General features: G+C 40.9%; 1 protein-coding gene and 1 pseudogene across 11 annotated transcripts in view; one reads left to right on the forward strand and one right to left on the reverse strand.

The window, feature by feature from the left end:
• TRIM2 (tripartite motif containing 2) overlaps positions 1-22,174 on the forward strand; it is a 186,054-nt gene that overhangs the window by 141,631 nt on the left and 22,249 nt on the right. For all 11 annotated transcript variants that reach the window (XM_054485298.2, XM_063664211.1, XM_063664209.1 and 8 more), the window contains 4 exons: positions 810-990; positions 1,822-2,545; positions 20,821-20,924; positions 21,168-21,335. In XM_054485298.2, coding sequence (XP_054341273.1) covers positions 810-990; positions 1,822-2,545; positions 20,821-20,924; positions 21,168-21,335 — 1,177 coding nt within the window. The remainder of the gene's footprint in view (positions 1-809; positions 991-1,821; positions 2,546-20,820; positions 20,925-21,167; positions 21,336-22,174) is intronic.
• Positions 14,251-15,320, reverse strand: LOC129035140 (annexin A2-like; annotated as a pseudogene).

Raw genomic sequence — 22,174 nt, forward strand, 5'->3', positions numbered from 1 at the left:
TTTTGTTGGCTGTGATTGGCTCCTTTCTGTCTGAGCTCTGCAAAATGGTCTTGAACAGTGATTGCTAATTTTCCTTGTTTTCCTGCTTCCAAGTTCCTTCTTTGGCACAGAAATGAAGGAACAGAGTAGCTGATTGGTGCATGAAAAAGACCAAAGAGAGGAAATGAGAAGCCAGCAGAAAAGCAGACAAAATAAATCTCTCCACTGATAGCTGTAGTGAGAAAAGTGTGGTTGTTCTATAGTAATTCAAAGAACTTGGAAACTTACGAGAAGTTCTCAAGAAACTGAGTTTGGATAAATGTTTTATGTGGCTAGGGGAAAAGATACAGCTATGTAGAATAGTGGTTCTCAGCCATTCGGCAATGCCTGGAGACATTTTTGGTGTCACAACTGTGTGTTTTGGCAGGGGGTTGGGGAGAGGGAGACAGGGCGGGGACAGCTATTGGCATCTGGTAGAGGACAGGATGCTGTTAAACATCCTACAGTGCACCAGACGGCCCCTGCAACAAAGAATTAACCTGGCCAGAATGGCTTTTCAGAGAACTTCAAGTCTTTATACACTTAATTAATTATTAAAATTGGACAATTGACGGTAGATTGAAATTGACAATTTTGATTGTCTCTGAAGAGACAAGGTCTCTTCTCTCTAAGGCAGTAATTATGTCATATCTTATTCTGTTCTCTGGTTATTGTTTTTTTAAAGATGATGAAAGGCATAGAATTTTTTTAAACAAAATGTAGTGTTTAGATAGATTTTGGAATATTTCTGGGTTGAGGTTAAATAACGACCTTTAACAACTGTCCACCAGGCTCCCAGAAATAGATTCTGCTCTTCAGTTCATCTCGGAAATCATTCATCAGTTAACCAACCAAAAGGCCAGCATAGTGGATGACATTCATTCCACCTTTGATGAGCTCCAGAAGACTTTAAATGTGCGCAAGAGTGTGCTGCTTATGGAATTGGAGGTGAACTATGGCCTCAAACACAAAGTAAGACCAGAATCATTACAGATGTCCTAGAAGAGACATGATATCCAAGGGCACTAGCTTATTGTTTCCTAATAGCAACAAGGGGTCCTTAAATGTCATCATTGTATAGTAAACTGTAGTTTTCACTAAATGTAATATCCAGCTATTTTTTTTCCCTATTTTCAGCAAAATTTGATGACTCAGTGGCTTTAAGTACTAGTTTATAATTTGACAAGAGGCAAGTTTGAATATAATGTAATGCTTTTAGGATTTAGAGTTAAACTGGATTGTTTTCATTCCTCAATTATAACATGAAATAGTTTCTTAATTGCTCTCTCACCCACACCAACCTGTTAGTCAGCTTCAAAATGAACCCTGACTGCAGCCTTTGTTTAACTCTGCATGTCTGTTCACAAAACAGGGATGAAAAACCTCTGATGTTCAGGTGTGGAGAGTTTTCATTTGTTTACTTCCTGTTCCTTTAGGTGGTGATGGGGCAGCTTTGGACATGGGGAAAGATACTGAATAATGAATATTTCAGATGTCAGGCATAGCAATTAGTTTGCTATGCTCTTGGTAGTGACCTTTCTGTTTTCCCCTCTTCAACACACATGAGCCAAGAAATACATGTGTGGAAGAGAGGGCGAGGCGGAAGGGAAACCTCGAGAAGGTACTGGGAATGCGGTTTAGGACTTTGCGTTAGCACTGGGTTCCCTGGGTTGACATACACCGCTTGCTCAGAGCCACCTGCGTGGGCAGGTGTAGAGTCTCCTCCTCGCCGTGGGAGGGCACTGCCCCGGGCTAGGCCCCGCCCTGTGGGACGAGCTCACCAGGCCTCCGGTTTTCCCGCAGGTCCTCCAGTCGCAGCTGGATACTCTGCTCCAGGGGCAGGAGAGCATTAAGAGCTGCAGCAACTTCACAGCGCAGGCCCTCAACCATGGCACGGAGACCGAGGTCCTACTGGTGAAGAAGCAGATGAGCGAGAAGCTGAACGAGCTGGCCGACCAGGACTTCCCCTTGCACCCGCGGGAGAACGACCAGCTGGATTTCATCGTGGAAACCGAGGGGCTGAAGAAGTCCATCCACAACCTCGGGACGATCTTAACCACCAACGCCGTTGCCTCAGAGACGGTGGCCACGGGCGAGGGGCTGCGGCAGACTATCATCGGGCAGCCCATGTCCGTCACCATCACCACCAAGGACAAAGACGGTGAGCTGTGCAAAACCGGCAACGCCTACCTCACCGCCGAACTGAGCACCCCCGACGGGAGCGTGGCAGACGGGGAGATCCTAGACAACAAGAACGGCACCTATGAGTTTTTGTACACTGTCCAGAAGGAAGGGGACTTTACCCTGTCTCTGAGACTCTATGACCAGCACATCCGAGGCAGCCCGTTTAAGCTGAAAGTGATACGATCGGCTGATGTGTCTCCCACCACCGAAGGCGTGAAGAGGCGCGTTAAGTCCCCTGGGAGCGGCCACGTCAAGCAGAAAGCTGTGAAAAGACCCGCAAGCATGTACAGCACTGGAAAACGAAAAGAGAATCCCATCGAAGACGATTTGATCTTTCGAGTGGGTAAGGAGAGGGCTTCTGTGCCCGACGCCTGAGCTGGCACTGGTTAAGGGGTAACTGGGCACGTGTCATTGCAAATAGCAACACTGCAGCCCAGAACTCTACCTGCAGATGTTGGGAGATGTACTGATATAAAATTTGATATATTTTGTTAGTCGAGCTTATGCAGTCTTCTCCAGAGATGATATTTCCTTCTCCTCCGCCTCTAGTCTCCTCCCTACTCCCTCCTTTCTGTTCTTCCTCTTCCTTAAGACACAAGTGCTGCATATTCATTGTAGGAAATTACAAGCTGAAAATAAGCAAAAAGAGAAATAGAAAAATCATAGCACCCGTAATCTGAAAATCTTAAAGGAAAAATTGGCAATCCTACCCCCAACCCCCACCACCAACGCCCCTCTTCCCTGGGAGGGTCTTCTTGTGCCAGAGCTGAGGCTGTACGGTTGGCAGAGTGTCTGATGCCTCCCCGTCACTGCTTCTGCATTGCAGGAGGGAGGGGATGTGTGTATTGCAAGTTGCAACCACCTCCTGCTGTGTGTAGCTGGAGAGCAGCCCCAAGGAGAGAAGGAGGGGTGGAAACTTGGAGAAAGAATGGGGTTGGGGCGGGGTTGGGGTAGAAGCAAGAAGGTGTCGGATGAGCCAAGAGAGTTAGGAATGCAAATAGCCCTTCCCTCATCTGATTTATGGTCTCTCTCTTTTTAAACTTTCAATGTTCTTAGTAGAAAGCAACTAAATGTAAACAGCAAAGGGCTTGATAATTCTTAAGGGGAGAAAATTCTGCATTTTAGTTAGCTTCAAAAAGTAGCTCCAGCAGACTTCTCTTCCTCCCTCTTTCATCTAACAATGCAGTATCTCTGAAAGGGTGCTGCACTGTATATTAGCTGGCACATGTAGAAAAACAATTCTGTGGTTCAAATACATTGGGGAAACCTTAGGCTAAATGAAGGAAGTGGACTTTTTTAAATTGCAGAACTTCTTAAAACTTTTAGAATCTGCTGATGTGCATTGTAGGTCTCTGAGGCAGGAGAGGGATAGATAACAGGCAGCACATCCAAACTTCCAACCATAGAACTTTTTCCATGGAACATCTTGGGAAATGAAGGCTCTGTGGAACATACTTGGGCAGAGCTGCTCAATGTTAATGCTTCAGGCTGAATCTTCGCAAAGACCGTGATATGATATGTAACTTGTCTGTTCGGAGCATGGAAGCCCTCATACATTCACAGCCAGATGTGCGATATGGGTGCAGGGGTTGTTGATTCTCCACCAGAGCAGAGTAGACGAGCTTGGGTGGATGCAGGACTGGGAGGCGCCCAGGTCTGCCACTCCGGTTCAGCCGCTTACTTGAGCCTTGGGCAAATCTATAAGCTTCCCTGTACTTCAACTAATACGTCCATGAAATGAAAATGCAAAAATATCTGCTTATCAGAACTATTCTAAGTTCCAAGCTGAATGCCTGACATGTAGGAGGAGCTAAATGAACGAGAGCTATTGTTTTTGTACATATAATTGTTAAGGCTTTTAGATGATCCCTACTAACTTTTCTTTTCAAAAAAACTTGCTGGCTCCCCACTGATCTCTTGCATTACGAACAAATTCATTTTCCTATTTAAACCTCCATCCCCACACCTCCCACCAAGTGACCCCGATCTACTCCCCTAGGCCATGTGCAGTCAAAGACTCAGAACTGGAATTGGGCAGATCTGGGTTGGAATCTTGATTCTTCTCACCAGTGGGCAACTGGCTTACTTACCCTTTTTGAACAGTGTTTTCTCCTCTGTAAAACAAAGGGAATGAAATATTACCTAAATCTTAAGGTTGCTGTTGGGGGTGAAATGAGAGAATTCTTGTAATATGCCTGGCATGTGCCTGTGTACAGCAAGAGCTCAATTAATGGTAGCTAAGATTTTACTCTTGTTATTCATCATCATCATCATCTCTGATACCCACTTGAGGAAAGAGACATGTCTTTCGGGGGTTTCCTGTGCTCAAACTATTGGTTTTGAGCCTCCAGCTCCCACCCCAGGGATAAGGGGGTATATCTTCTCCCCTCCTACCTGTTGAGAAATGCAGCCATAGTGCTGTATTGGCACTGCTGGACAGGGGTTTAAATGTGTAAACATTTGTAAAGAACTTAGAACAGTGCCTGGCATGCAGCACGATGTCTGAGTTTATCAATGAAGTAAAGATGCTGTCTTAGTTTGCTAAGGCTACCATAACAAAATTCCACAGTCTGAGTGACTTAAATGATGGACACTCATTTTCTCACGGTTCTGAAAAACTGGAACTGTTTTAGAGTTAGAAGTCCAAAATCCAGGTGCTGGGAGGGTGGGTTTCCTCTGAGGCCTCTGTCCTTGCAGATGGCCACCTTCTTGCCTTTTTGTCCTCACGTAGTCATCCCTTTGTGGCTCAGCCCCTGCTGTCTCTTCCTTTTCTTACAAGAACACCAATCATACTGAATTAGGGCCCTGCTTTAACAGCCTCATTTTAATTTAATCACCCCTTCAAAGACCTAATCTCCAAATGTGTATATATTCATGGTGTACAACTTGATGTTTTGATATACGTATACCTTATTGAGTGGCTAAATCAGGCTAACATATGCATTACCTCACAATTTATCTTTTTTTTTATAGTGAGAAGACTTACAATCCACTCTTTCAGCAACTTTCAAGTGTATCTAATATATATTTTTTTCTTGTTATTGAAACAGGGCATTGCTTTGTTGGCCAGGCTGGAGTACAGTAGCGTGATCATGGCTCATTGTAGCCTCTACCTCCTGGGCTCAGGTGATCCTCCCACCTCAGCCTCCCAAGTAGCAGGGACCACAGTTGCATGTCACCAAGCCCAGCTAATTTTTGTTTTTGTTTTTTTTAGGGGTTGGGTCTCGCCATGTTGCCCAGGCTGGTCTCAAACTCCTGGGCTCAAACAATCTGCCCATTTCAGCCTCCCAAAGTGCTGGGATTACTTGCGTGAGCCACCATGCCTAGCCATAATATATTAACTACAGTCACCATGATTTACAATAGTTCTCTTGAACTTATCCCTCTTATTTAACTAAATTTTTCTGTCTTTTGATCAACATCTCTCCAGTCCTTTTACCCCCACCCTCCCCAGCCTTTGGTATCCACCATTTTACTGTCTGTTGCTATGAATTCAACATTTTTAGATTCCTCATATAAGTGAGATCATGTATTATTTGTCTTTCTGTGCCTGGCATAATGTCCTCCAGGTTCACCCATATTGTCACAAATGACAGGATTTCCTCAATTTTTGAAGCTGAATAGTATTCTATTGTGTATATATATATGTGTATATATATATATACCACGTTTTCTTTATTCATTTATTGATGGACACTTAGGTTGATTCCATATCTTGGCTATTGTGAACAGTGCTGCAGTGAAACATGAGGATGCAGATATCTCTTTGACATCCTGACTTCATTTTCTTTAGATATGTTAGATACAGTGAGTTCTAGATTTCTTTTCAAAGAATCAGTAAGTCAGTATGTTCAGTTCTTTGTCCTCCATTTTAAAGTTTAACTTCCTTGTAGTTTCAGTAAACAACTTTTTCTATCAGTTTTAATCAGTAGTTCACATTTGTTCCCCTGGTCACCTGCTCCATCCTGACTCATCCCGATCACCTGCTTTGACCTGAGTCACCCCTGGTCACCTGCTCTGACCTAAGTCACCTTTAGTTACCTGTTCCTAACCGTCCTTCCCACCAAACTACTCACCCCACCACTCTGGCTCATACCTGTACTCTCTTTAAAATAGCCAATCAGAATTAGCTTAGACTGTGTGGTCCAACCCTAGCCAACAGGCGATCAACACAGCAGTAGGAGCTACCTGCGTCAGGAATAAGAACCCCTTCCCCTCCCTTGTCCAAGTGTGCTCTCGCCATTACTCCATTTGCAAGTCGCACTCTTCTATAGAAGTAAAAATTGCCTTGCTGAGAAAATTAAATTTATGTTTGAGTGCTATTTCTTTGTGGCACGGAAAATTTGTTTCTAACAGATATATACCCAGTACTGGGATTGCTGGTTCATATGATAGTTGTATTTTTAATTTTTTGAAGAACTTCTATACTGTTTTCCATAATGGCTATACTAATTTACATTCCCACCAACCTGTGCCAGGGCTCACTGTCTCCACATCTCTGTCAACACTTGATATCTTTTGTCTTTTTTTTTGAGACAGAGTCTTGCTCTGTTTCCCCAGGCTGGAGTACAATGGCAAGATCATGGCTCGTTTCCCCAGGCTGGAGTACAATGGCGAGGTCATGGCTCACTACAGCCTCAACCTCCAGATCCTCCCACTTCAGCCTCCCAAGTAGCTGGGACCACAGGCATGTGCCACCATACCTGACTAATTTTTTCTTTTGTGTTTTTGGTAATAGCCATTCTAACAGGTATGAGGTATTATCTCATTGTGGTTTTAATTTGCATATCTGTGATGATTACTGATGTTCTACATTTTTTTTTTTTTTTTTGAGACAGATTTTCACTCTGTCACCAGGCTGGTGTGCAGTGGGATGATCTCAGCTTACTGTAACCTCCACCTCCCAGGTTTAAGTGATTCTCCTGCCTCAGCTTCCCAAGTAGCTGAGACTACAGGCACGCACCAGCACGCCCAGCTAATTTTTGTATTTTTAGTAGAGACGGGGTTTCACCATGTTGGCCAGGATGTTCTTGATCTCTTGACCTTGTGATCCACCCACCTCGGCCTCCCAAAGTGCTGAGATTACATTTTTGATATACTGATTGGCCATTTGTGTGTCTTCTTTTGATAAATGTCTATTCAGATTCTTTGCCTGTTTTTTTTTAAATTTTATTTTTATTTTAAAAATAGACATGGGAGCCGGGCATAGTGGATGATGCCTGTAATCCCAGCACCTTGGGAGGTCCAAGTGGGTGGATCACCTGAGGTCAGGAGTTCGAGACCAGCCTAGCCAACATGATGAAACCTCATCTCTACTGAAAATACAAAAATTAGCCAGGTGTGGTGGCAAATGCCTGTAGTCCCAGCTACTTGGGTTTCTGAGGCAGGAGAATCGCTTGAACCCAGGAGGCAGAGGCTGCAGTGAGCCAAGATCACGCCATTGCATTCCAGCCTGAGTGACACAGCGAGACTCTGTCTCAAAAAAAAAAAAAAAAAAAAAAGACATGGGGTCTCACCTTATTGCCCAGGCTGAATACAAACTCTGGGCTCAATAGGCTCAAGCAGTTCTCCCATCTCAACCTCTGGAGTAGCTGGAACTATAGGCATGCACCACCACACCCAGCTGACCTTTGCCTATTTTAAAATCAGGCTATTTTTTTCATTCTATTGAGTTGTTTGAATTCCTTGTGTATTTTAGATATTAACCCTTATCAAGATGTAATATTCTCTCATTCTGTAGGTTGTCTCTTCACTCTGGTGATCCTTTGCTGTACAGCTCTTTAGTTCGATATAATTCCATGTATCCATTTTTGCTTTTGTTTCCTGTGCTTTGGCATTCATATTCAAAAAATCATTGTCCAGAACAGTGTCATGGAGCTTTTTCCCTATGTTTTCTGCTAGTGGTTTTACAGTTCCAGGTGTTATGTTTAAGTCTTTAATCCAGTTTGAGTTGATTTTTGTATATGGTGTGAGATGAAAGTCTGATTTCACTGTTCTGCATGCAGACGTGCAGTTTTCCTAGCACCATTTATTGAAGAGACTGATCTTTCCTCATTGTGTGCTGTTGGCATCTTTGTTGAAAATCAACTATAAATGTATGGATTTATTTCTGAGCTCTCTATTCTGTACCAATGGTCTATGTTTTTATGCCAGTACCATGCTGTTTTGATTACTATAGCTTTGAAGTCAATTTTGAAATAAGATGGTGTGATGCCTGCAGCTTTGTTCTTTTGGCTCAACATTTCTTTGGCTATTTGGGAGTTTTTGTGGTTCCATATGAATTTTAGGATTGCTTTTTCTATTTCTGTGAAAAACGTCATTGATATTTTGATAGCAGTTGCATTTTAGATCACTTGGGGTTATGGGCATTTTATTAATATTCTTCCAATCCATGAACATGAGCCATCTTTTTATTTATTTATATTGTCTTTAGTTTTTTTCATCAATGTCTTACAGTTTTCTATGTACAGATCTTTTACCTCCTTGGTTAAATTCATCCCTACATTGTTGTTGTTGTTGTTAGTTTCTTTTTTTTTTCTTGCATTCCTCTTTAACTTTACATTCAAATCCAGTATCTAGTCAAAAGACAACACTCACTATGCAATAATATACCTCAAAAAACATTTCTAGGGCACCTAGTGCCTGCCAACATTATTCTAGGAGATGGGAATACAGAGATGAAGGAAATGACATCTCTGTCACCCTCTTCAGCTGACAGTTTGGGATGATAGATGTATGAGCAACTAACAGCATGAGATAGGTGATGGTAAGCTGTAGAAATGGGAAGGAATTTAAACCGGGACTTTAATTATGGGTAGGACTTACCCAGGTTGGCAGGCAGAATTGGTGTCCCAGGCAAAGGGACCAGTGTGAAGAAGTACAGAAAGGTGAAGAGGAGAGGACATGATTGTTATTTTGGAGACACATCCCATATAGGGTGAAAAGGTCAAAGGAATTAAAAGTAATGAGGTTGGACAAATCAGCAGTGGAGGCTACTTGAACTCCCTCTGTGCTCTCACACACCTTTGTCCATGAATTCTTTTCCCAATTTTATCTTCCCTCGAAAACCACCTTCTCTTTCAGAATCCACTTTGATTATTGTTACTTATGCCTGGGTCTTATTACCCAAGATGGTAAATTCCTTGAGGTCAAGGATGGTGTCTTTAATCATTTATAATTCCCAAAACATACCCAGAAGAATGCTTTGCATAAGTACTTTGCCCATTTGAATAGGATAAGTTGTGAACTACCTCATGATTTAACTTCCCTCTCACCACTGTCACGCTCCAGTTTGGAGGCCCAGGAACACACAGTTCAGGTGACAGTGCATTCAGCTGCAGGGGTAATCATTCATATTCACACACATGGGACTATGCTAGGCAATATCAAACAGCACTGGCCTAAGAACTTGGCTTTTCAACATCCGTACCTTTGACTACAAATCAGTAGAGTTTATGTTATCATTAAAAGAGTTCAACTTTTGGCTGGACGCAGTGGCTCACACCTGTAATCCTAGCACTTTGGGAGGCTGTGGCGGGCGGACCACCTGAGGTCAGCAGTTTGAGACCAGCTTGGCCAACATGGTGAAGCCCTGTCTCTACTAAAAAAAAATATATATAAAAATCGGCCAGGCATGGTGGCACGCACCTGTAATCCCAGCTACCTGGGAGGCTGAGGCAGGAGAATCGCTGGAACCCAGGAGGCGGAGATTGCAGTGAGCCAAGATCTTCCCACTGTACTCCAGCCTGGGTGACAGAGTGAGACTCCATCTCAAAAAAAAAAAAGAGTTCAACTTTCTTCTACAATTATGCCTTTGTGCTGTTAGGTATGTGATAACAGAACATTTATGAATTGAATAATCATTTTGTGCATGTATTGAAGCCTGCCATGTGTAATCCAGAAAGCATTCAAAGCCAATCACATACGCATGTGAGATGGCAACGGTGATTCTGCTTTCCAGCTGATAACATACCTACTAAGCTTTTTATAGCATTAATTTTATGCTTAAAGATACATCATTTCATAAAACATGTATTGGTGTTTATACAACAACCCTAAATACATGTATTAATTTTATAGATTCATGACATTCATAATTTTCTGGGCAATACCTTTATATTTTTTGGGGTAATTTCAACTCAGATTTTCATCTTTGCCCATTCATTATCCAGCCCTCTAGTTGGATGTGACTGCTGTTTTAGCACCTTCTATGCTAGGTCATCCTTATGAAAGACGATGAGATGTTTACTCTGATCTAGAGGAGGCCACAGTTTAGAAGGGGGCAGACATGTAAAAGATGGAGTGCCTTCAGTATAAATCAAGGCACAGAAGTCAGGATGGTGGGGGAGGAGGAGGCTGGCATGTGGAAGGAAGTTAAGGAAGGTTCCTAGAGATGACTTTTTTTTTCTTTTCTTTTCTTTTTTTTTTTTTTTTTTTTGAGACAGTGTCTCACTCTGTTGCCCAGGCTGAAGTGCAGGTGGCATGATCTCAGCTCACTTCAATCTCCACCTCCTGGATTCAAGTTATTCTCTTGCCTCAGCCTCCCAAGTAGCTGGGGCTACAGGCATGCACCACCACACCTGGCTAATTTTTGCATTTTCAGTAGAGATGGGGTTTCACCATGTTGGCCAGGCTCGTCTTGAACTCCTGGCCTCAAGTGATCTGCCCGCCTTGACCTCCTAAAGTGCTGGGATTACAGGCGTGAGCCACCATGCCTGGCCCCTGAGATGACATTTAAATTTAAGGTGGGTTTGAAAGAGAAATAATTTATCAGATGGAAGGAGGAAAAGAGTGTTTTAGAGGAAGGGAAAGCAGGTACAAAGGCATGAAAGTGAGAAACTGAGTAGTTTGAGGAACTGTAAATGATTCCATTATCTTGGAGCATCAAATGAAATGAGATACAAGCAGAGAAGAGGTTGTTTCCTTGATAAGGAGCTGGGACTTTATTCTCTGAACCTGTGTTCCTCAAAGTGTGGTCCATAAACCACATGCACGAGAATTCCTTGAGGTGCCTGGTATAATTTAAAATTTCTGAATTCCAAACTGCACTTACAGAACTAGAATCTCTTGAGATGGACCAAGGATCTGCATTCTGCAAGCTCCAGTGCTACTTATGCACACTAAGGTTTGGAAACCATAGTTATTATATAGGTGGTGAGAAGGCTTTGAATGGTGTAATGTAGTGTAGTGACTTACTAAGATATTTACTTTCCAGCAAACCTGGAGGCATTATAGGAGATCTATTGGAAATGTTTCCTAGGAAGCAGGGAGATGATTAAGAAGCTTTTGCAGTAGTCCACATGAGCTATTATAAAGGCCAGGATTAAGAGTGATGTGACGGAGTAGAGAGAAAACAGCATGTTTATAAAATGCTTTGGAAGGAGAGAGAGAAATTTGGTGAACAATTTAAACTCCCAGCTGTTAGACTTGAGTGCTGTAGGGAAGTGATGCAGTAGAGTAGATAGTTAAGGCTGTGAACTCTGAAGCTAGACTGCCCCAACACTGCTACTTTTCTATCTGTGCAATTTTTGGTAAGTTGCTTTGCCTCTCAGTGCCTCGGTTTCCTTTATAAATTTACAAAGTTTCCTTTGTTTTGAGAATTAAATTAATTAACACCAAAAAAAGCTTGGAACAATGCCTGGCATTAAATAGTGTCCAACACATTTTAGAGAGGCAAAGTAGGTAGTACTAGTTAGCATATTCATAGTTGTAGTCTAGAACTAATAGTTAACATAAATAGAAATATGGTAGATAAAGAGCTTGTCTCAGTCCGTTTTCCGTTGCTATAACAGAATACCTGAGACTGGGTAATTTATAAAGGAAAGAAGTGTATTTGGCTCATGGTTCTGGAGGCTGTGAAGTCCAGAGGCATGGTGGCAGCTTCTGGCTAGGGCTTTTGTACTGCATCATAATATGGTGAAAAAGCTGAAGGATAAGTGAGCAAATGCAAAAGAGACCACAAGAGCAAGCTCAGCTCCCTTTTAAAACAACTCATTCTTGTGAGAACTCACCCCTCCAAAATGGTATTGATCTATTCATGAGGGCTCTGCCCTCACAACACAATAACCCCTTAAAAGCCTCATCTCTCAACACTACCACATTGGGAATTAAGGTTCTAATAACAGTAACTTTTTGGGGGGACCCATTCAAACTATAGCAGAGATCAAAAGTTTAATTGCTCACACCTGTAATCCCAGCACTTTGGGAGGCTGAGGTGGGCAGATCACAAGGTCAGGAGTTCGAGACCAGCCTGACCAACATGGTGAAACCCCGTCTCTACTAAAAACACAAAAATTAGCCGGGCATGGTGACGGGTGCCTGTAATCCCAGCTACTCAGGAGGCTGGAGAATCACTCGAACCCGGGAGGTAGAGGTTGCAGCGAGCCAAGATCATGCCATTGCACTCCAGCCTGGGTGACAGAGCAAGACTCCATCTCAAAAAAAAAAAAAAAAAGTTTAATTGCTCAGTTTGAATCCCAGCCTGCTATTATTAGCCATATGACTTAGGGGAAATTATTTAACCTCTCTGTGCCTTAGTTTCTTTATCTGTAAAATGGGAATGATATTAATGTATACCACATATGGTGAGGATTAAAATAATGCATGTAAAGGCTTAGAACAGTGCAGGCACATGCTAAGGACTCAATAAATATTGACTACTATTGTCATTATCATTATTAACCAAGAAAAGGAAGCCAAGATGAAGAGCAGATATGTGTCAGTTTTGATCTTCCAGGTTGAAGTGTATAGTAGACAGTTTGCAGTATAGGTTTGGAGCTTAGCAAAGAAGTCAGGGCTAGAGACATCAATTTGGAAGCAAAAAGTATAGAGAAGTTACTTTAAATCATGAGCTTCAGTGAAATATCAAAGATAGGCATTGTAGTTCAAGAAGGAATAGATGGGGAATGGAAGCAGGAGAAAGGAACAGGCATTCTCTGAGCCAGGCAAGAATTGCTACTTACAATTCTTAGTGGATATAATATACTTTCTATTCCCAATAACCCTACAGTATCATATTTGTTATGCTGCAGCCAGGCCATACTGGCTTATTCAGTGACTTCATGTTGGTAGCTTGCAATTGGCCTTGATGAAAGCATTTACACTATAGAAATGGGAAATGCTACAAATCAGAGCTCCCCTGGCCTCCCAGGCTCCCAGTCCTTACCCTGTCAAGAGCCAAATTACTAGGACAACATATAATTATCCTTACTGTTGAAGAAATGGAAGCTTAGAGAAGTGAAGCCCCTGCCTTTTAAATTGCACAGTGATTCCTCTTCATTGAAAATGCCCTTTAACTATTTGGTTTTCCAAAGTTGATATATTTGATGCTTCTAATACTTGAAAACTTAATTGTATGCCCATTGTGAGTGAGTTATTACATTACTCTAATATTGTATTAGAAAACAATCCTGAATGAGTTTAGAGAAATAGCTTAGAGCATCTGTTGATGATGATTTAAAACACAGGGATTATATTTCCTTGACTGTTAAAGAGTTTGCTGACTAGAAGCCATGAGCTGGTTTTATTAGCTATTATACTAAAAAGAGTAATTGAACAAAGGGGAAGTCAGATGATGTGGGAGGGAATGAAAGAATTACAGGTGAATAGTCTCAAATTATTTAATTCATTATACACCATACCTTAATGAGTCGATGAGAAGTTGAATGAAATACTCATTTTACTCTAGAACAGTGTAATTTAAAATGGATGTGTAAAATCACTCAGCATGAATTCAGAGACTTTATAGGAAAAAATATATATGTATATATTTTACTTGTTTCTAAAGTACAAGTTCAGTTTATTAATCTGTTTATGACACAGTACACAGGAAGCAAAGTGTTTCACATCATAGACTTCACTTTCAACTCCTTGGAATGTTCATTTATTTGGCTTACAGGAGAGACTACACAGGAAAGCCAGGCAATGCTTAGGCAACTAAAATGAGGTTGGTGGCAAGGCTAACGTCATCCTCACAGGAACAGCCACAGGGACTGTTAGTCACAAGCTGGTTTTCTAGACCTGTTAGCTGGAAGCATGGGGAGCACCATTTCTGGACGCTCATGCTGTGTCGGGCTTCAGCCATCTCCACCACACAGGTACAGCACCCTTAGTGTCTTGCTGGATGTAATAGTACAGGGACTTGCTATACTTTCTCTTGAATTCAGACCTAATTTTCAACATGTCCACTTCATTGTGGGAGACCATGATTCTGATCAGGACCTTATCTTGAGTCCCCTTGCCCTTCATGGAGTTGTACAGCCGGTCAGCAAAATACAGGGGCTTGTTCTGAATACACTGGACCAGGTTCAGGAAAGCATTTTCCAGGTCTCCTTTAACCTCTTTCTTGATGCTCTCCAACATGTCATAAGGACTGTAGCTCTTGTACCTATCAAATACTTTCTGGAAGTGGAACATGCTCTGCTCGGTCATGATGCTGATCCACGTGGGAACATCAGTTCCTTTCCTCTTCACCCCAACGTCATAGAGATCCTGGGCATCTTGGTCAATCAGTTCATAATCAATGACAGAGCCATCCTCTGCTCTTCTACCCTTTGCCAGGGCAACCATCAGCTTGCAGAAGTCACCAGATATGTCCGAAATAATGTCCTTCTCCAGATCAGTCTTGTACATTTCCTTGTAGACTCTGTTAATTTCCTGCAGCTCCTGGTTGGTTCTTGAGCAGATGATCTCAATGGGGGAGTCCTCATCGGTTCCCAGCCCCTTCATGGAAGCTTTTAGCTCGGAAGCATCATACTGAGCAGGTGTCTTTAACAGGCCCAAAGCCACTATCTAGGTGGCCAGATAAGGCTGACTTCAGTGCTGATACAAGTTCCTTTTTGGTCCTTCTCTGGTAGGTGAAGGCAATATCCTGTCTCCGTGCATTGCTGTGGTTAGTCAAAATGTTGACAGTGGTGATCTCATCTACACCTTTGGTCTTGATGGCCATTTCAATGTTCAAAGCATCCTGCTCAGCATCAAAGTTGGTGTAGGCTTTGACTGACCCATATGCACTTGGGGGTGTAGAGTGTTCACCCTCCAAGCTGAGCTTGTACAGGATTTCATGAACAGTAGACATTTTGAAGGAAGCTGGGCTGGGCACCGAGAGCTGAGAGCATCCCCAGATGCTGAGCTGAAAATGTATTATTTTATGCCCCTCTCCCCTGCCTCACCTCTGCAAACTACCGCCTTTCCTCCCTAAAGTATATGAGGAGGGAGGTCATGCTGAGTTGGCATCTTAGGTCATTATAGGACCATCACCCCATCCTTGAGAATCTCATCCTTGGGAACTCTTGCATTTCAAGTGGAAAAAGATGCAACTAATATTGACTAAGTGCTAGGCACTATGCTGTGTTATAGGGTGCAATGGTGAACAGGACAGATGTTGCTCCTGCCCTCAAGCAGCTTACAGTATAGTGAAGGATACAGACAGTTAAATAAAGTATCATGTGTTAAAGGATAGGGTTTTGTAAAGGATTTTAAAGAGAAAACATGATTCATGTGAGCCCAAAATGTAATTATCTTCACCCCCAAAACCCAGAAGAAGCCATGTGTGTATTGGGGAAAAAAGGGTTATGTAAAGGATCAGGAGAACCAGGTTTTATTCTTTCCCCTGTCTCTGACGATCCCTGTAATGTGTCTAGCTTCAACATTCTCATCTATAAAATGGGGATGATAATGTTTGTCCTGCTATCTCATGGAGTGGTATGTGAGAAAATGTACATGAAAGTGCCATAAATATGATTGAACATTTTGTTTTCCAGTGATATAATGGGGGTTGTAATTTACTCACTCATTAATAACTTATTCATGCACTTTTTCATCCAGCAAACATTTGTTAAGCACCTACTTGATTGAAGATCCTGTGTTAGATCCTACACTTGGCTCAGTTTCATCTTGTTGCATGATTCCATTCAAAACATCTAGATTTATTTAGCATCAACTTCCTTTTTTTTTTTTTTTGAGATGGAGTCTTGCAGGCTGAAGTGCAGTGGCATGATCTCAGCTCACTGCAACCACTTCCTCTTGGGTTCAAACAATTCTCCTGCCTCGGCCTCCTGAGTAGCTAGGATTACAAGCGTGCGCCACCATGCTCAGCTAATTTTTTGTATTTTTAGTAGTAGAGATGGGGTTTCATTATGTTGGCCAGGCTGGTCTCAAATTCCTGACCTCAAGTGATCCACCCACCTTGGCCTCCCAAAGTGCTGGGATTACAGGTGTGAGCCATTGTGCCTGGCCAGCATTAATTTCATATTAAGTTGGAGTGGGTGGTGAGAGGAAATCTGCATTTATTGATCCACTATTTCAGTCTAAGGGTTCACTTTATGTAATCTTCCTGGAGGGGTAGGTGGAAGTGACCAGGAAGAATATGGGTGAGAAGCTGTTGAATTAAAAATTCATTTTGTGCTTCATAGGCTAGACTTGCATCTGGAAAAACAAAATCATTTAATTATGGGATTATAGAATAATTGTCAAATTGATTATAATTACTTTAAAAATTCTTGTTATTCATTTTACTAGCTAATATGTAACCATCAAATGAAATATTTTACATTAAAGTAGATAGAAAAATATTTTATAAGTATTATATGTGTTTTGTGTTATTTATAGTTGTTATGAAAGAACTAGTTTTTATTATATATTTAGAATACTTTAGAGAGAGAGAAGAGACTTTCTACAAATGAAATAGAATTTACTGAAAAGCTTGAAGAGTAAGGCATGATCCCAAATTATTTCTAACTTCTGGAATTGCCTTAAGACACTTTACAAACACTTGAACATTTCAGCATAATGACAGTCTGCTGTAGTGCTGCATCACCATCAAGATATTTCTAGTTTAACTGTTGGTGAAAATAGTCGGCATCAATTGTCTTCCCAAGTATATGCTAGTGGTGTCCTTTTAATCTTCAGGAGTAACACATTGATTCTGCTGTGCTTTCAGATGGAGTTTAAAAAATAATAATAATCAATAATCTCCAATATGACAAAAGAGTACCATAAGAATCAGGAGATGTTACCAGGAATCCCAACCAGCCATTCAGAAACTGAGCCATGGAGCTTAAGGAAAAGATTTTTTTAAAACACATATTACAAAATAAAAATGGTAGTGCCTGTTTCGTCTAGCTTCTTTCAAAAATATATAAGCAATGTTAGACAAATAGATGCTCCTCCAACCTTGTGATTTAATTTACATGTGGGCAACAGACTCGAGCTCTCCTTAAATTCAAACCAAGAATAAGAGCTGGGCCAACACATTGCCCTTGAGTTCAGCAGAGGTCATGGAACCTCTTTCCAGCAGTGTGGTCTTTTGCAACACAGTCCATTGCTCTTGTGACCTAGTATTAGCAGGTATGGAACATCTCACATTCACTTCAAGCTAAGCATAGAGTCTTCCTTCTCCTTGCTCCGAATGGTGTATTACTATGGAATCCAACTAAATATCTTCCCAAGTTTTAAAATTGTACCCCAAAATGCAACTATTGCCCATTTCTACTCACACTGAAAAAATGTGCGTTTATTTCTGTAAAGAACAAAAAGTGTTAGTATTTTTTCCTCATATTTTCCCTCCTCCAATATCATGTCCATATTTTCAAAAGGAAAACAGACTCTTTTTGACTAAGACACCTCCTTGACTTGTACTAAAGCACTATTTTCTCTGTTTTTATTTTTTCTCTTCCTTTTATCAGCTGCTACTGCCTGCATAGTCTTCTGAATAGAATAGGCATCATTCTAGCAGGATAGACAAAAGGTTAGAGGAAGGAGAGCAGCTGGCAGTTTTTGTCCCTACCGGGACGGCAAGGACAGTAAATCAGTGTTCGTCTATTCTGTTCAGGTGCTTTTTAGCCCCTTCTCTCTTGTTTTTCAGTATTTCTTTCCCTTACTTGTATGCCCTCTAAGCCCTGGGTGCAGTTTCAATTTTATATAAGCAAGAATCTAGAACAGCCTGGGTTTTATAGAGTCACTTCTTTGGTTTATGGTCCATTCTCAGTTAATTGGTCCTCATTTCCTCATCTTGTTTAATTCCATGCTTGTGTTTATCAATTTTTTTTTTTTTGTAGAGATGGGTTCTTACTGTGTTGCCCAATCTGTCTCAAACTCTTGGCCTCAAGCAATCCTCCTGCCTCAGCCTCCCAAAGTGCTGTGATTACATGCGCAAGCTATGATGCCTGGCCTTAAAAATGTTTTTGATAAATGAAGTTTTTATTCTTAAGAGACCCTGGCTTGTCCATACCACCTTTGAAAAATTATTTCTAAGCTGAGCATTTTAGAATTGTTTCTGTTTCTAGCCCATCTGTTTTGCTGTACCTGTTACCTAGCTATTATTCAGACATAGGAGAAAGACCAAAAATAATATTTGTTTTAAAACAAATATAAAATAAAAATGGCAGTGCCCATTTCATCTAGCTTCTTTCAGAAATATATAAGGAACGTTAGACAAACAGATGTTCCTCCGACCTTGTGTTTTAACTTACATGTGGGAAACTGACTCAAACTCTCCTTAACTTCAAACCATGTTGGCACATATCCTTCAAGGGCCAACCACTCCTTTCCTGCTCCCCACTACCAGAAACAACTCACCATTTCACGAGTGTTCACTGATTCCATATTCATGCATATTATGGGGATTCTATGTGGATCAAGTATCAAAGATCCTTTCTTCTGATACATTTGGATTAAAATATGACAGTATCTGGATCTCAAATTTTTCTTTCACACTAGTGCGAGTAGATGAGATGCAGAGTTAGTGAGTAAACTTGATAGGGTCCATGATTCAATGAACTGACCACCACCTGGGTCTGGTGAGAACCAGCTTGTCTATGATGATTCTGCCCAGGAATTTTGTCGTTGATTTTATTCAAAGTTTAATCCATCACCAATTTCAATTCCTAAACCCAAAAATCTGTTTCAGACAAGTCTATTCCCAAACAATGCTTAAGCAGGTGTTTTACATTAGCCATTACCAGTGCATCCTTGCCTACCCTTTCCTAAGGCACTGCATTGATGTCGAAAAACAAAATAGCAATGGCTTTTTTTTTTTTTTGAGACAGAGTCTTGCTCTGTCATCTGGGCTAGAGTGCAGTGGTGTGATCTCAGTTCACTGCAACTTCCACCTCCCATGTTTAAGCGATTCTCCTGCCTTAGCCTACCAAGTAGCTGGGATTACAGGCAGACACTGCCATGCCCAGTTAATTTTTGTATTTTTAGTAGAGATGGGGTTTCACCATGTTGGCCAGGCTGGTCTTGAACTCCTGACCTCAGGTAATTTGTCCATCTCGGCCTCACAAAGTGCTGGGATTACAGGCATGAGCCACTAGTGGTTCCCGGCCCAAATTGCTCTTTTGAATATAAATGAAATTATAAACCTGAAGAATGGTTCTCTCTCTCTAACTATGAAAAATTTAGCTTTCTTCGTGGTCATTTTTGAGCAAAATTCATTGTTTCCATTCATTAATATTTACATCATCCTATTGAAATAAATCATAAAAACTTCTTTTGAAACAAAACCAGATGTCTGTTAACCTGTAGATGATTTGCTGTTTTTCTCTCTGCCTCATCTATTCTTTTAAAAGAGAGTCTAGTATGGCCAGGTGTGGTGATTATTGTGGTATGTACCTATAGTTCCAACTACTTGAGAGGCTGACAAAGGAGAATCGCTTAGGCCCAGGAGTTTGAGACCAGCCTGGGCAATATTGCAAGACCCTGTCTCAAACAAACAAAACAAAACAAAACAAATCAAAAAAAGAATCTAGTATGGGTGGAAATATTTTCTTGGATTAATGAATTTCCTTTTGCCTTTCTTATTTAATCTACAAAGCACCCTGTGAGAATATCTTTTTATAATTTCAGGAAGAATATCCAGCCTGTGAGATATTGAATCTTTGAAAATAATCTATAAGTAAATCCATAATATGAAAATCGCCTACTATTTTTATGACATCTGTGGCCTTCGGTTTGTCAAATGTACTGAAAGCCAAGCATCTACATTTCTTCCGAGAGCTGCTGAGTGAGACGGTAGAATTTTGGCAAAACTGTAAAATAAGGCCCCTCTCCTGTTGTATATCCTTAGGGCAGGGCCCCTTTGCCAGGTTTCCCTCTCCCACTAAAACCCAGAATGGCAGGACCCAAACTGAGTCTGAACCATCCCAAATGCCCCACACACCCCAAATGCAAACCAGGTCCACAAAGATAGAAGACAGAGGCAGAGTGACCAGGGTTGAGAATGTTTATTGCCATGCCCAAGGCAGCACAGACCTGGCAGATAGCAGTGCCATAGGGTAAAGTGGGAAAGCCATGTCAGACAAAGGCAGGCCATATTAGTTTTTATTATGATGTCTTTGTGGGATCTAAGAATATTTTAAACATGTTAATATGCAGCTACAAATTAATAAGAGAAGATTGACATTTACTTAAAAAAGTGATTTTGCAGAGACTGTTGGTCAGGAAGAGAGGTTTAATAGCATATGGATTAGGTCATTGGGGAGGGAGGGTGCCCTTTTTTTAAAGTATATTTAAAAACAATGCATTCTCAGGTACCTATGGAAATCTGAATTATTCTCTTGCTGAAACAGAGAAATCTAATCCTTTAGTGCTTAATTTTTATGGTTTTATCATTTATTTTAGGTACCAAAGGAAGAAATAAAGGAGAGTTTACAAATCTTCAGGGGGTAGCTGCATCTACAAATGGAAAGATATTAATTGCAGACAGTAACAACCAATGTGTGCAGGTATAGCCCCTAATTATATACCTTTAACTACTTATATCAATAAAAATAGATATAGTTACATATATTCCTACTTTAGAATTAAGATACATGGTGTAAGGAAAAAAGCTTATGTTTATGTAGACTTTTCTTCAAACAGAGTTTGTGTGTTCTGATCTCTGTATGTATGGCAGATGTTTTTGCCTATGCCTTCCTCAGTGATGCCTGTACTAGTTCACATTCCAATGAATGTAATTTATCTTACAGATATTTTCCAATGATGGCCAGTTCAAAAGTCGTTTTGGCATACGGGGACGCTCTCCGGGGCAGCTCCAGCGGCCCACAGGAGTGGCTGTACATCCCAGTGGGGACATAATCATTGCCGATTATGATAATAAATGGGTCAGCATTTTCTCCTCCGATGGGAAATTTAAGGTAAGATTAACTACTAATTGTTCGTTAAACAATGGAGAGAAGGAATAGGAAATACAAGATGAAATTGCGTATTTCTTTTTTGAGATGCAGTGCAACATTCAACAATTCTTCATACACAAAGACATCTGGACATCTAAGTTTGTGAAGTGAGAGTAACAGTGATAATTTCATAAATCTATTCGTATATATCCTAAATGTGTCTTTGTTCTTTAAAGCAATTAGGTTGCTCAGTCACTTTTTTTCTTTAAAACCATAGATTTAGAGGGAAACTGGTCCTGTTACCTCAATTCAATGAAAAACAACAAGGTTTTGAAAAGAGTTATTAAGAGGCAGTATATATTTCTCAAATTAGTCTACATGTTGTCACTTAGGAAGTACTTTTTACTTTCTCAGGCCTGTGACAGAGGATATGGGAGAAACAGAATTGTAAAAAATAGTTTCCACCTTTTAAAAATGTACAGGCCCATTTTGGAAAAAAGACTCATACACAAGAAATGACAGAAAACAATTTATGTCAGTCTCTAATGAGTCATACATTGATACAATCTGAAAACATACGTACATAATACGGGATTTGGAAAAAAAAAGAAAAGGCTGAATTTCCAGAGAAAATGCAAGTGGAACTACACTTTGAGGGATCCCATTGTTTGATATATTTGCTGTCATTCCCAGCATCAGCTTTTTGCAAATAAAAATTTAACTCAATGTCTTCACCTAATTGCCAAAGAGTAGAGAGCCCTCTGGTGATAACAGAAATCTCTCTTATGAAGTGTCATCAAAGAATTGTATCAGCCCGCCCATTTTCTACATTTGTTCATAAGAAAATTGTGAGACACCTC

The sequence above is a fragment of the Pongo pygmaeus genome, chromosome 3, assembly GCF_028885625.2.
Source record: "Pongo pygmaeus isolate AG05252 chromosome 3, NHGRI_mPonPyg2-v2.0_pri, whole genome shotgun sequence".
In the NCBI taxonomy this organism is placed as follows: Eukaryota; Metazoa; Chordata; class Mammalia; order Primates; family Hominidae; genus Pongo; species Pongo pygmaeus.